At 35.9% G+C, this 14,862-nt stretch overlaps 1 protein-coding gene across 9 annotated transcripts in view; it reads left to right on the forward strand.

Moving 5' to 3' along the window:
* LOC140756002 (uncharacterized) overlaps positions 1 to 6,472 on the forward strand; it is a 283,632-nt gene extending 277,160 nt beyond the window's left edge. For all 9 annotated transcript variants that reach the window (XM_073091382.1, XM_073091388.1, XM_073091385.1 and 6 more), the window contains 5 exons: positions 619 to 749; positions 1,863 to 2,042; positions 3,372 to 3,515; positions 3,850 to 3,933; positions 4,148 to 6,472. In XM_073091382.1, coding sequence (XP_072947483.1) covers positions 619 to 749; positions 1,863 to 2,042; positions 3,372 to 3,515; positions 3,850 to 3,933; positions 4,148 to 4,253 — 645 coding nt within the window. In that variant the 3' untranslated portion in view covers positions 4,254 to 6,472. The remainder of the gene's footprint in view (positions 1 to 618; positions 750 to 1,862; positions 2,043 to 3,371; positions 3,516 to 3,849; positions 3,934 to 4,147) is intronic.
* Positions 6,473 to 14,862: the final 8,390 nt, after the last annotated feature.

Genomic DNA, 14,862 nt, shown 5'->3' on the forward strand with positions numbered 1-14,862 from the left:
CACTTACCATCAGGTGGACTGCATGCTCGTCTGCTACTCTTATATTATAAAAAAAAAAAAAAAAAAAAAAAAAAAAAAACACTGTACAGTGTACGTATCAGATGATGTGTCAGACAAACCATTGCTATTTCACCATAGATTAGTAAAGATAACTCACTCCTAACGATAAAATGTAACCAGTTTTAACAATTGAAATTGTCACTGTCATCTATTTTCGTGTTTGAAAAATATTAAATAAATGTAGTTTTTAGATCATTTACGAATGAGACGATATTTCTCCGCATTTTTTGTTTTTTTTCCGATTTCGTGTTGCACCAAATGTCAGCATTGTTCCGCGTAAATTACACCATGACAGCCATTAAACGGCTGACACTTGTCAACCGTTTTAGCCATTTAATGGCTTCCTTCAATTACAAGGCGGTGAGATATCTATACTTATCTATGTTCACAAGGAATAAAGTTCAAAGGGTCAAATCATAACAGCGCTGTTAATAACACACTGCTATTCAGCAAAAAATATGCTGCTACAAAGAAAAAAAAAAGTTAAAATCGCAGTAGAAACACAGATAAAAAATATAAGATAGACAATGATTGGCTATAAATAAAGTTTGCTTATAGCTGCGACTGGTGGCGTTGAACGAGCCCCTATCAGGCAATATGCACGGGATCCGCCGAGCTGATTACGCCTGCTACAGACAGGCAAGGCGAGCTGGTCTGAAAGGAACCTTCAGAGCTTTTCTAAGCAGCAGGTTTGTGGCATACCTTTGTTTTTGGTACTACTATAATTATTAATACGCCATCATCGTCGTCATCTCATTACTGGCCAACTGCAGGGAATGGACCATCTTTTAGATTAAGAGAGATTTAGGTCATTTTCCGCCACGTTAATTAAATGCGAATTGGTATTTGTCACACAACCTAAAGGACTTTTTACCACGCTTTTATTAGCTTGGGTTGTATCTATTTATGTATGTATGAATGTATGTATGTATGTAACGGAATCTTTGAACTCGATTTTTACTCACTTTGAACGGTCCGATTATTTTAAAATTTTGAACAATTATCAAGAACCGATGACAATACACGATTTTAATAATTTTATCCTATTCTCCTCATCAGGATCATGAGGAATCACGATTAAGGATTTTCCTTGTGCGATTTTAGCGTGGTTTTTAGTTTTCAAACTATAATTATTTTAACTCTCATGCGTTCAGGTTTTCTCGCGATGTTTTCCTTCACCGTTTAAGCAAAGTGATAATTAATTCCTAATATTTGAAAAATCAATGGCGCTTGCTTGTGATTTGAATCTCTGACCCCCGAATGGAAGGCCGGGATTATATGCTTGTATTTAAAGATTAAATATAGTGGTTTTAACACGGAGCACCAAAAATGTGAGCAAAAACCCATATAATGCATAAAATCCATTCGCATCTATTATCTACTTGATTCTGCAAAAAACTTAAAAAAAAATTCTAACTATTAAATTATCATATCAGAAAATACTTTATACAGAAAATAATTCTTTCATCAAATAAATTAGATAAATTAGCATATAACTACAAAATAGCCACGTACGAGTCGAACTGGTACATGGAGGGTTCCGTATCACGAAATTTACAATTTTTCTTTTTGTTTTAGGGCAGAGTAGTAAATGCTTGCACGCATGGGACCCGCTTTTATTTTTAACCTTTGTTATTATAGCGGCCATAGCGATAATCACTCTGTGGTAATTTCGAGAGTTTATCTATTACGATTCAAGAGACAAGCCTGTGACAGGCGTTCAGATCTGAGGCTTAGTAATAGGGTCCTGATTTTACCTGGATACGGACCTCTAAAATAGTTTAATTTGTTTTTTTTTCCAGGATACAAAATCTAGATTCAACAGTCCGTTACTCCGACCACCATGTACCGGTGGTCAATAGCCAGGGTGACGTTCTGTTCAAGGCCTTCTCTGATATCTTTGACGGCAGCGGCGGCCTCATGTCGGGACCTCCTAGAATCTACAGCTTCAGCGGCAAGAACATCATGTTGGATCCTACGTGGTAAGATGGATAAAATATTTTGATGTTTTATAAATTAAATATAAAGGTTTATAAATTTAATGGTTAACGGTGTTGGTTAACGACATACTCGTAGTACAGTTGTTTGTAATTGTTATTATGTTTGTTGTTTACTGTTTGTTAACCCAAATTAAATAACATGTTCATAGATTTTTCGTATTCTGCTTAATGCATTTCAAGTCGTATGTTTTTCTCAGACCTTAGAAATTCTAATAAATATGTGAATCATTTCAGATAGGACTTTCGACTTAGTGATCCTTTAAGTTCCGCTGTTGGGAACGGCTTTCCTTTTAGTATAAGAAAGGTCAGTCCTTAGTTCACAAGTCTGACAAAGTGATTTGGTAGACCCGCGTTGATCTCTCAAGCATGTGGGTTTCCACACGATGTTTCCTTACTCTATTGAAGCAAGTGATAATTAACTTCTAACATACTCCGCGCCAAACAGCTAATCCGCTCTGAAGTCGTTGCAAGCAGGTGTATACAATATGCTATGGCGACGCGATTCATTTCTATATTCAGAGCGGACTAGCAGTTTTACGCGAACTATACGTATGTAAAATCAGAGGCTTGGTATTTGAACCCGAGACGTATAATTCAATAAAAACAACATGATTACGAGTTTGCAAATGACATATTTGGAATTCATAGCTAATCATTCATATTTATTTTATGTATTTAATCGTACTATGTTTAATAATTGTCACGATGACTGTACAGTTTAGAAAACTTGTTTTGAAGACTATTATAATATGAAGTATTTATTAAAAGAAGGAAATCAAGTCTATCTTTAAATGTAATTATCCTAATCTTTAATCGTTTAATCGCATTACGATAAGTTAAGGATGATAAGTTGGATTGGATACGCGTTGCCAGACAGCACTTCAACAAAACAATCTTAAAATAATTTCATGTACGACCAGCTATTGTCAATAGAACTGGCAATAGATTTTTTATGTCTGTGTTTTCCCTATAAAGTCCTTTATCCTTGCGTGAAAATCCCGTAAACAATCACATCATTATCATCCTCATTATCAATATCGTTCCACTGTCCCACTGTCAGACTGAGAAGAAGAAGAACGGCGCCACGCTGGCGAAGTGCGATTGGTAGACTCCTAAGCAAGTTTCTTAACGATTTTCCCTACACTTGAAAATTCACTTCAAATGATAATTAATTTGAAGAAACAGTGGTGCTGCATGAAATACGACCCTCCGACCACTCAATTGAGAGGCCACATTTCAACCACTTGTTGCTGAATCGTGAAAATCTATACATATACCTGTTTTGTAACAAATAAATTTGTATGTGAACAGGCCACAAAAACTAATCTGGCACGGCTCCCACGCGAGTGGTGAGCGGGCGCTCGACACGTTCTGCGAGGAGTGGCAGAACGGCGACCCCACGTCACGCGGCATGGCGGCCTCGCTGTACTCGCACAAACTATTGTCGCAGGAGAGGTTTGTATTTTAAACGACTGCGGGGGATAATGTGTTTCGTATGTATGTATGTATGTTCGCATGTATGTATGTATGTATGTGAGTATGCTTCATACTTTGGCAAACCCTGCAGACCGGCGATTGCTACCAAGCATCGATCACTGTCGACCGTCAAGGATCGTTGTCGTGTATTCATGTATAGCTCATTGTCGCTAGTATTTTGCCACTTATACTTTTATGAGCTACTGTTGAGTAACTCATAAAAGTACTGAAGAACGTATGATACCAATAGTCAAATTTTAACGAAAGGTAGACGAACCGTTGGTATTTTGCTAAACTAAATTTATTTTTTCAGATACTCCTGTAACAACCACTTTGCTGTTCTCTGCATTGAAGCAACATCACACTATCATTTGAGGAGTAAAAGAGATACCACGAGGTAACTATAATATTGACTAAGTTCAGTGGGTTAAATGAATTCTAAATGTTATTCAAATTACAATTTTATTCCACCAATATGTTATAAAAATAAAACAATACAATTTTGACTTTTGACATTATGCAAATAGGCATATTTTTATGAGCTTCAAATATGAGAAAACATGATTATTTTGCAAATTTTGATTTATGTGTTACATCATCTGTGTTTCCAGGCACAACATGACGTCGCTCTTAGACGACGAGGACTACCTTTACAACGCCGAAGAATACCAACAATTGTTAAATGAAATATTTGCTCAACCGTATAGACAACGCTAAAACAAGATTTGACTCAACGACCGAAGCGCTAGGCCTTTTGCGAACATGTGTATAGTGAATGGCCTTGTAGCTCACGTGTAGTTCTATGAGAGTAGAAAATCACTAATGTGGAAACACCCTAAGATATTAATAACAACATTATATTTCACGACACTCACAGAAACGATCTTAAACGAATTAAAAATATCATAAATGTCAAAAAAAATCGCCAAAAAATTATCGAAAAGTGTATAAGTGTCGTTTTGTGGCTTACTTCGAGCAAGCGCTTCGGTCTTGAGACATATGGAGTTCATATATGAGCGACAGCTCACGCCGGCTATACTCAACGACAGTCAGAGTTGAGTGCCGTCTATCGTCAACGTCCGACGACCGGACATTCACGGGCAGCGTCAGACAGTCAACTGTCGTCGACAATCACAACAGTCGCGATCCGTCACTTTATTATCTTTCTGTCGCTCATATGTTCCCTCCTTTAGGTTTCTTACGCTTTTACTGCTAAATTTGAGCTATAGATTGAGTTGAATCACACATAATATTGTAGATGAGATTAATGTTGAGTCCAGTGTTCACATGAGATTCCTATTAAAGTTAGCTCATAAGCTTAAGCCACGTAGTCATTTATTCTGTACTCTTGTGTAATTAGAAATGGTTTGTTTGTCACATGGCATGATACGTACGGTGTGTAGATGTATGTTTTCAAAGACATTTTATTTAACACTTAATCATGTATTATGATGGATTTTTACATAACACGTAATAAAAAATTAAAAGCACAAAATATTGCCACGACATTAACTATCACACTTTAATATTCGAACATTTTTATTCTTAACTTTTTGTTTTTTTTTTTTATATATATATATAAAGTATAACGAAAGGCAAGTAAATTTACCATAAAAGTTTTAATGTCTTTTAAGTTTTTTTCATCAGTCAAAAAACCGGTTAGTAATTTAATATGACGCAACATATTATGAGATAATTAAGATGAGTTTGTTTTAATACCATGTCGATGTGATAGTCAGTTATGTATCCAAGATATTATTTGAGACTGTAAATAATATATTTAGCTGTTTTAGTGTATTGTTTATTTAATATTTTGATTATAAGGTATCATTAAAACATCAGTGCAATTACCATTAAGTTTTGTATCATTACATTTATACTTTTAAACTTTACCGCTTCAGACTTTTTGTGTAGTAGTCAAATATTTAGACAGCTCTCTTCTGCTTTTAGACTAAAAAGTTATTTTTAAGTGATTGACGCCTACTTAACTTTACTGTTATAATAATAACACTTAATTAATTCCGTTATATTATACTACTTTTGCAATAATAAATATGCATTATTATAGCATAATTTACCCTAATAAATAAGGGCATTATTTGAATTGTCAACTTATTACCATTAAACATGCAAATTTCTTTATAAGGCCTTTATAAGCATTTAATTATTATAATTAATTATTATATTAGATAAACAATTGTTATTGACGTATAAATTTATTGAAAGATGAAATAAATAAAAAATATCACTTCGTGAAACCGTAGCAGTACGCGATTCAGCACGTTATAATACTCTGCTATAAATATATTGTTTCGAAATATAGTCATAATAAACAATTTCATACTGTAATAAAATTATTTAGTAAAATATTTTTCATTTTAGATTTCTTAACTAGTTTATTTATAACTATTTAATGTAGCTTCTTTCTCGATAATATTTAAATCTACACTCACATCTACCATTCATTTTAGGTGCCATTGGAAAATATTCAAATGTACATTGTTGTAAAGTCTGATTTTATTTGCTAGGAAATGTAATGTAATTATAATTAACGATTGTATTATTATCGTTTTCCTTACCACTAGTAATTACAGTTTAGTGTAAGTGCTAGTCCCAATAACACACTGTTTTAATACGATATAATATGAAATGTAATATTATCTATAGATTTGTATTGAATCAAAAGTAGTTCTTTGCACTAAAACCAAAGAAAATGCGTTAAATTGTCACATATATATTTTAATCACAGTATTCTCTTAAAATGTAATGAAATAGTAAAACAGAATTATAATAGTATTTAATATAAGACATGACATACCAACAAGCATTTACTGTATTCTAGAATAAGCTTTCGACATCGAATTCGTAATTCGTGTATTATACGATCGACTGTATTTATACAATTAAACAAAATAAATGTTTTGACAACAATAAAATGTACTTTTCATCATTACCATCAAATACCTAATATGTATATTATTTTTAGTTGAAAAGCTTATTGTTATTTTTATATTGTTAATTTTTATTATTACTTTAATTTATTATTTAGTGTAATTGGGTAAACCTCACTAAGTAATTAAATAGAATAAATATTTACCTAACATTTTCTTGGTGCGTTTGTCTAGTCACGCAGCCCATGTCCGCTTGCATGTCTTACCCGCATGCATGCAGGACACGATAGAATGCGAGTAGAATGCATGTAGACAAGAACCACGCGGGAACATTTTGGCGTGATAGGAAATATTAAAAAAAAATAATGATTCAAGATAATTTTAAACGTAGAAAATACTGGAACAAAAAGACCTTTTTTAAGTAATGAAATCTTTCTTATGGACTATCCTGAGCAATAGAATAAAGATTTTTTTGTTAAAATCTCAGGCCAAAACTGAAAACAACACTTCGCGGAACAGTACTTACCGATATGAATCCGTGAATAGATACAACGAATGTAAACGTTATTCTCAATGTTGATTATTATTTAATTTATTTACTTAACGAAATATGATGTCATTTTGTTATTCACTCGATATGCACAGAGTTCCGTATTCAATCCCTGGCCAGGCGATCCAAACAATGAGTTTAGATGCTCGAATATTCATGGTACCCACGACAAAAAAAACTGAATGTGGAGTATGAGGTCGTTATTTATTTATATATTAACCAATTTGTTATACTATTTCATTAAATATCCTAACCTATTAAAATTTCGTAAATAGTTAGTTAGATTAGGTTGGAACATAAAAGAAAATATAAAATTTAGCGAGCATGGCGCAGTAGCGCATACCTACTAGTTCAACACAATTCAGTATATTAAGTATTAACTCTTGTATGAAGGCGGTACATATACGTACAACGTACATACAACAAAACAGAAATAAAATATCCGAAATGAAAAATTGCAGGATGAAATACGAGTCCCGAGGAGTATAAGTTCCACTTTAATAAGAAAACTTTTCTTCGATTGCCGAAGTTTGTCAACAGCTCGCGACGTGTGGAGGTGTTTTTGAAATTGCTACGAAGATGAAGTAATCTCTTTTCACTTGAGATTTATAAATTTATTTTCCTAGGAAGCAGAAATTATTAACATTACCCCATTCAAGTGCTTTAAAATTTAACTTGCCATGCCTTTTCCTTTTTGTTTACGAGGGGGAAACCGTCAAAAGGTACCCAATGCCGTGGGAGCGACACAGGTTTATGTGGGGCTCTTATTGCAATAAAACCCCCCCGGTGGCCGTCCTCGGCGCTGCGTAGAGGACTCCGGGATCTCCAAAGGCTACCGGAGTCCACTTAGCGCGTTGCCCCGTCGTTTGGTGCGTACGACGGTATGCGACCACACAAACCACCGTCCTTCTCTGGGCCGTTGGCCGGCCGGTTTGAGCTCCCAGTCTTGCCACCCGCGACCCCAGAAGCCTCCTTTTAGTCGCCTCATACGACAGGCAGGGGATACCGTAGCCCTATTCTTGTCCCGGAACTACAGGGACAAACTTGCCATGCCTGACGTCCTTTTTAAATCCAAACCATAATAATATGTTACATGGCAGTGGCATAGCTTGGGTATGCGGTACAACACGATAACTCACTTTTAACAATTAGGAAAAAAAATGCTAAAACCTCTTTTGCATACATGGGACTAATCGGGAGTTTTGACGTTTTATTTGTAATAGTGACCGTTAAACATACTCCAATTTTCAGTTTTATGGAAAGTAATCCAAATTGTATTATCTATTTACTATTTGTAAAAGTCTATTTACAAATCATGTTGCGTGGCGTAAAAAAATTTAGGGCTTTAATATACGAGCGTTACCCCACGCTGATGACCATTGCTGACGTTCACGTCGCGATTGTCGCCACGCGAGTGACGCGACGACATTCGACTGCAGTCAGCGACTGTCGTTAAACCGCCGCGTCATCAACGCGTCAACGACGGCGACAGTAATTAGCGCGAACAGCCACTCGGGGGAATTTCCTGCCCACCGCCCTTATTTATTGACATTGCCGCAATATATGTGCGCCCGGGGGGTAAGACGTCCCAGTGATGATGCCATTCGTGACCACATACTATCGCTCGTAAGTTAACTGCCTTACACGTGTTTAGTTTTTATTTCTCTTAATAATTTAAATTAAACAATGTTTGCTATTAATATAATATTACAAACATTATTGAATATAAACTATTCGACATATACCCTCTGACTCCTACATTATTAGGTAAATTACAGGTAATACGTTAATCATGGTTCCTACATATAAATGTAATTAAAAAACAAATTTTCAAATTGCAGTACTCATGCAACTTAGTGGAAAGCCAAAAAGAATATTTTTGCTATATTTACACTGAATGCACCTAACAGTATTTTTATTTATGGAATATTTGAAGAAAATTCAAAAGTGTTCAAAAATAAAGTGGTTATATAACATTGAGCAAATAAAAAATAACTATCGTTATTAACACGTAATTTTCTATTTATGTAATTATTTTTTTGATATTACTCTAATTGGATTTTACTGCTTGTTTTCTTGATGACATGTTTAAAAGCGGTTACGTCTAAGTATCTACTTACCAACAAATAATAAAACATTGGCTGTAATATTTTTCGGTGACGTAAAATATTTCAATTATCGTTACAAATTACAAAAATTTTGGAATAATATATACACAGTATTTATGATTTACTTTAATAACTATTATATTTATTTACTCCATAGATATAAAGTCACGTCTTAACTAAATATTGCCTTCCACTTTCCTACAGGAGTATGAAAACAGTAGCTTTTTGATTTCACTTCCAACGTAGCTTCTGCGATTGACAGATTAATTGATTCGCGGGCCGCCAGGTAGGATCGGGAATTACTAACTGACAAGTCAATTTACTATGTGAAGAAGCGAGTTACCACTTTGTTGTTTACCTGTTTGTGCATAGTATTTTTATGAAATTGAAATAACAAAAGAGTGCCTGTTTACATTTATATGTATACTAGTGGTGCCCGCGGCTTCGCCCGCATTTTAAAGATATAATATGACATACATAAAACAGAAAATTCGTACCTTCATTGGAATGACAGTGGTACCATCTGTCGAAAATTGGTATTACCAACTGCCAAACCCTCGTGGGCTCTTGGACAACAACTTTGCTAAAGATCATCACTTGATCAAATGCATAGTTTCCGATTCTATAAAATGTATATAGACAAATATTCATTTTTATTTAAATAGATAGATGATCGACTAACATGGATAAGTAACTGTAGGTAAATTATGAAAAAAACTAATTTCGATCTTCTGAGTTGAAAGATCGATTAAAATAATCGACTTTTGGTCCAATAGATCGATTCTCCGATTAATCGATCTTAGATCGCCATCCCTAGTTCCCGTGGGATTTTCGGGATAAAAACTATCCTATGTCCGTTCTCGGCTCTCAGACTATCTTTGTACAAAATTTCATTAAAATCGGTTCAGTTGTTTAGGCGTGAAGAAAAGACAACCAGACAGACAGACAGACAGACAGAGTTACTTTCGGATTTATAATATTAGTAATGTATACTATGTGTATGGTGGTATACCACAGCACAGCCCAACTGTGTGGGTAAGTGTACATTTGTACAAAAATGCATAGTTTTATAGTGACTACTGCGGCCTATGTGCATCTGTAATCAGCCCCAAAATTAGAGTCCTACTTGACGTAGGTCACAGCTTCTTTGATACGTCTGATGACTAAGTTGGACCGCCTCAGATAAGTGTGTCCTACCATACCCTTTAAACCAGAACACAGCATCGCTTACCGCTACGTATAATACGCAAAAAAGGTGTGGCGGTGGTGCCTCTGGTTGGACTATAAAGGGTTCTACCCCCTTCAAATTTATGATGTTGTCGCTTTAGTCAAAACACAAACCAAAGAAACCAGTTCTACGATCTTTCAATTTTAATTTGATACTAGAAGGGTTATCGATTGATAGATTGATTTGCGCGCCGCCAGGTAGGATTGGGAATTATTAACTGACTACTATGAGAGGAAGCGAGTTAAGTTAACACTATGGTGTTTACCTCTTTGTGAATAATATTTTTATGCAATTTAACTAGCAAAGAAGTATCTGTTTACACTTATATATGTACACTAGTGGTGCCCGCAGCTTCGCCCGCATTTTTAAGAAATGATATGACATACATAAAACGGAAAATTTGTACCTGCATTGGAATGACAGTGGTGACATCTGTCGAAAATTGGTCTTACCAACTCCCAAGCCCTCGTGGGCTCTTGGACAACAACTTTGCTAAAGATCATCACTTGATCAAATGCATAGTTTCCGATTCCATAAAAACCTTTTCCCACGGACTAACTTCTTCTTCTAACTTCCCAAGTCCCCTTGAACACACACAACAAATTTCATCAAAATCAGTCCAGTCGTTTAGGAGGAGTTCAGTGACATACACACGCACATAAGAAATATATATATATAAAGATATACACCATTTCACCGCACAACGCGACTGTGTAGATAAGTGTAAATTGGTCCAAAAATGCATAGTTTTATAGTGGCTACTGCCGCCCATGGACACGTGTAATGACACACAAAATTAGAGTCCTACCCGACGTTGACCACGGATTCGTTGATATCCCTGATGAATAAGTTGGAACGCCTCGGATACGTATGTCCTATCATACCAGTCGTTCCAGTTTGGTACTTCAGCACAAACGACTTGACGGACTTTAACATACGAGGTGTCGTTGGATCGTCTCAATTGTGGGATTACATCGCACTAAAACCCCCTCTGTGGCCGTCCTCAGCGTTTGGTGGAGAACTCCGGGATCTACAACGGAACACAACCGGAGTCCTCCTAACGCGATGCCCTTCTATCGGTCTCTGGCCTGGGGCGAGCAATTATGTGGGAATACATAGGCAGTTGGGTTTTTGTTTTTATAATACTTATTACTACTTTATATACTTGAATGAGCAAACGATCCCGTGGTGCCATATTCACATACCACACCACAACAGATTGCGTGAAAGGGTCCAATTTTTTGCAAAAACGCATAGTTAAAACGAAAAGCATAAACGATACTGACCACAAAACAACCATAACATAACCACTGTTTGGCCACACTTTGTCGCTGATACTATGAAGCAAAATTATGAAGGTGTCGCTTTAGTTTAACCTCAAAGAGATCTACAACCTTTCAACTCAGTTGGATAATAGGTGGTTCTGCAATTGACAGATTAATTGTTTTGCGGGACCAGGTACGAGTTCGGAGCTTAGAACTTTGACAAGTTAATTTGCAGAACTAGATAAACGTTCTTGAGGAATAGTAACGTGAATGATTGATATAGCATTGCTTAGAAATCTGAATATGTTTGAACTTGTTATCAAAATGTAAACGCGAAAGCAAATTATAGGACAAACGAACAAACAAACAAACGCTTTCTACACTCACAGCCCCACACTAAGATTCCCTGTGTCGTGGGTGACATGGACACACACATAGACAAATACACAAACACCCAGACCTAGAAACAGAAATCATCATTTAGATATCCGTCTGGCCGGCGATCGAACCCGGGCCCCTCTGCGTGTCAGACCGGTATGGTGGTAGGACCCTTTATCACGTTTCAAAAACCTCCTTAAAGTTTATTGATTCATTTTTGTAATATAAAATCAGTGTCCAGCGCTGCTGTTTTCTGAATTGAAAATTGCAGTACGGGGAAATACAATTTTATAGGACATTTCACAGATATAATAATAATAATAATAATAAACATTTATTTCAGACAATATAAACAAAGATACAAAAGTATAATTGAATACAGAGGTCCATATCATATATACCTTACAGACTAACATACATATTAATATATACTTATAACTAAATCACGTATTTGCGGCGACGTGAGACGCGGGTCTGGTGACTGCCGGGGGTCCTCTCCGTCCACGGAATTTCCGGAACACAACTCCCTGCGGCCACAGTTCCTCCTTCAGGAACGTCGACAATTGCTCGGTTGGGACGCGTACAACAAATGAACTAAAGTTCACTGCGTTACGCGCCTCCAACTTCTCGACCACCAGTCGGGTATTGGTGTTGATCGCCAAATACTCCACTACATCAGACATACAACATACCTATAGGCAACCACAGAGATGACTCTAAATCGTGACTAACTCTATAATTGACAGCAATTCCACTTCCACATTTGGTAGACTGATCTTTGTTGATCATTTAAAAACTACTATATCATGTTCACCCCTTTGTTGTTTAACCCATTTCACATAGTTTTCGATACATATCTGTCACAGTTTCTGGTTCATTTGTTAGCAGAATGCGATAAAACAGAAGCGCACGAGCTCAACGCGGCCGAGACTACGAAATACTTCGGATTATTTCCGGGCAAATGCCACTACTGTATGTCTTATGAAGAGAGTAGAAGTGTCATAAAGTTATTAAGTATACGAACGGCTTTATATGAAACAATATTTTGTTTTTCTTTACGCAATTATTACGTAACTTACAAAATACGTAATTCCCTGACATTAAAAAATAAAGTGTCGCTAAAATTGCAAAGTTACCTACTTTGTCGTATCTTATTCTCATTGTACTCATTTTATTATTTCACTATCTGTTTGTGTACGAACGTTTCAAATAAGGGAAAAAAATGAGTCAAACATTTTTGATTTGTGAATTTTTAAACCTTTCCATCAGCATTTTTAGGTCCACAGCTTGACATAGGTTTCCCCTGATTTTTGCCACACCAACCCGTATCGTGCCCTTTGAGTGGAACTATTTGAACCTTACAATGCTTCATTATTAAGTTTTGTTTCAGTTTTGTTAGATGAGTTGTCCGATTATCTGATTAGTGCTATTATTTTAAGAACTGAAGTGGTTAGTATATAATACAGTAGTTACTTCTAAGCGTTCGTTACTCTATAAAAACTGAAGCTTAAGGTCCTCTAGCTATCTAAAGAATGGAAAGCGTCTTTGATTTGTATTATTTTTCAAGCAGAGCTGGTTTAAGACGTAGTACCACGGGATTTGAACAAACAAACTTTCAGCAGTAATCCTCTTAATTACTGCTGAAAAAAACAAAACTGTTCTGTCCGTTGTTTAACATTTTACGTTTGCTTTTGTTTTAGTCCGATAGGTTTCGGATTCGATAAAATCGCACCAATAATACTAATTTTAATTGCTACAGATTTTTTTTCATGCAAAACCTTTACGAAACATTTTCGCTTTGCGATGTTATATTAGAAATGGTTATCTACTCTAATATTATAAAGAGGAAAACTTTGTTTGTTTGTTTGGTTGTAATGAATAGGCTCAAAAACTACTGGACCGATTTACAAAAATTCTTTCACCATTCGAATGCTACATTATCTAAGAGTAACATAGGCTATATTTTATATGAAATATATTTGATAAATAGATTTTGAGGCTGTACAAAGTTTGCCCGGTCAGCTAGTATATCGATAAAAAGCTTATGGTGTGATAGTGTCGAAGTTTTAGTATTCCTCCGCTGCATTTATCCTCAAGAAAAAAAGTAACATAAACCGTAATTCCATAAGACTTCTTTTTAAAACAATAATTAAACCGGACTCGTTCAGCTATATTTGAACGAGAATCAGGAAAGAGAGGATTAATTCCATCTTTCCCGCTATCAGAGCCAATAATCTGTTCTCTTTGTGCGCGGTTTTAATTTTATTTTCCTTTCTCAAAAATCCGATTGTGCGGATTTAATGCCGTCGCTACTTTTCGTAGTAAGAAATAGGATCTTTATTAACCTATCACTATCTCAAAACTGGGCACGTGTCTCCTCTCTCGTTGAGAGGATTTAATAACGCCTCAATTAATATGTAGGCTTGGCCGTACAGATGTAAGTAAACAAAGCTTCCTACAGCTTTCCGTCCCTTGGATAGCTAGATTTTGAAGGTGGTACAACCCTTTCTGATTCGACTCCGGCGGCACCCCCGCCACACCTATTTCTGCCTAATAACAGCAGTGTTAAGCGCTGCTGTGTTCTGGTTTGAAGGGTGTGGTAAGGGAGACATAAATTTCCGAGGCGTTCCAGCTTAGTCCTCGGGGGTAGCGACGCATCTGTGGCCGACCTCCGGTAGGAATATCTAATCCTATCTGGAGTCGATTACAGATGTCCATGGGCGGCAGTAGCCACTTACCATCAGGTGGACTGCATGCTCGTCAGCTACTCTACATTATATAAAAAAACTTACTCTTCTCCTACAAAATTTATACGAGAGAGTGATAATATTTTACAAAACCACGCGGCTTATTTATACTGTGTATTTTTAAAAGACAAGAAACTTGCATACAATATATTGCTAACT

Source organism: Epargyreus clarus, unplaced genomic scaffold (assembly GCF_041222505.1).
Source record: "Epargyreus clarus isolate Ecla_fem2 unplaced genomic scaffold, WU_Ecla_fem_2.2 ptg000034l, whole genome shotgun sequence".
In the NCBI taxonomy this organism is placed as follows: Eukaryota; Metazoa; Arthropoda; class Insecta; order Lepidoptera; family Hesperiidae; genus Epargyreus; species Epargyreus clarus.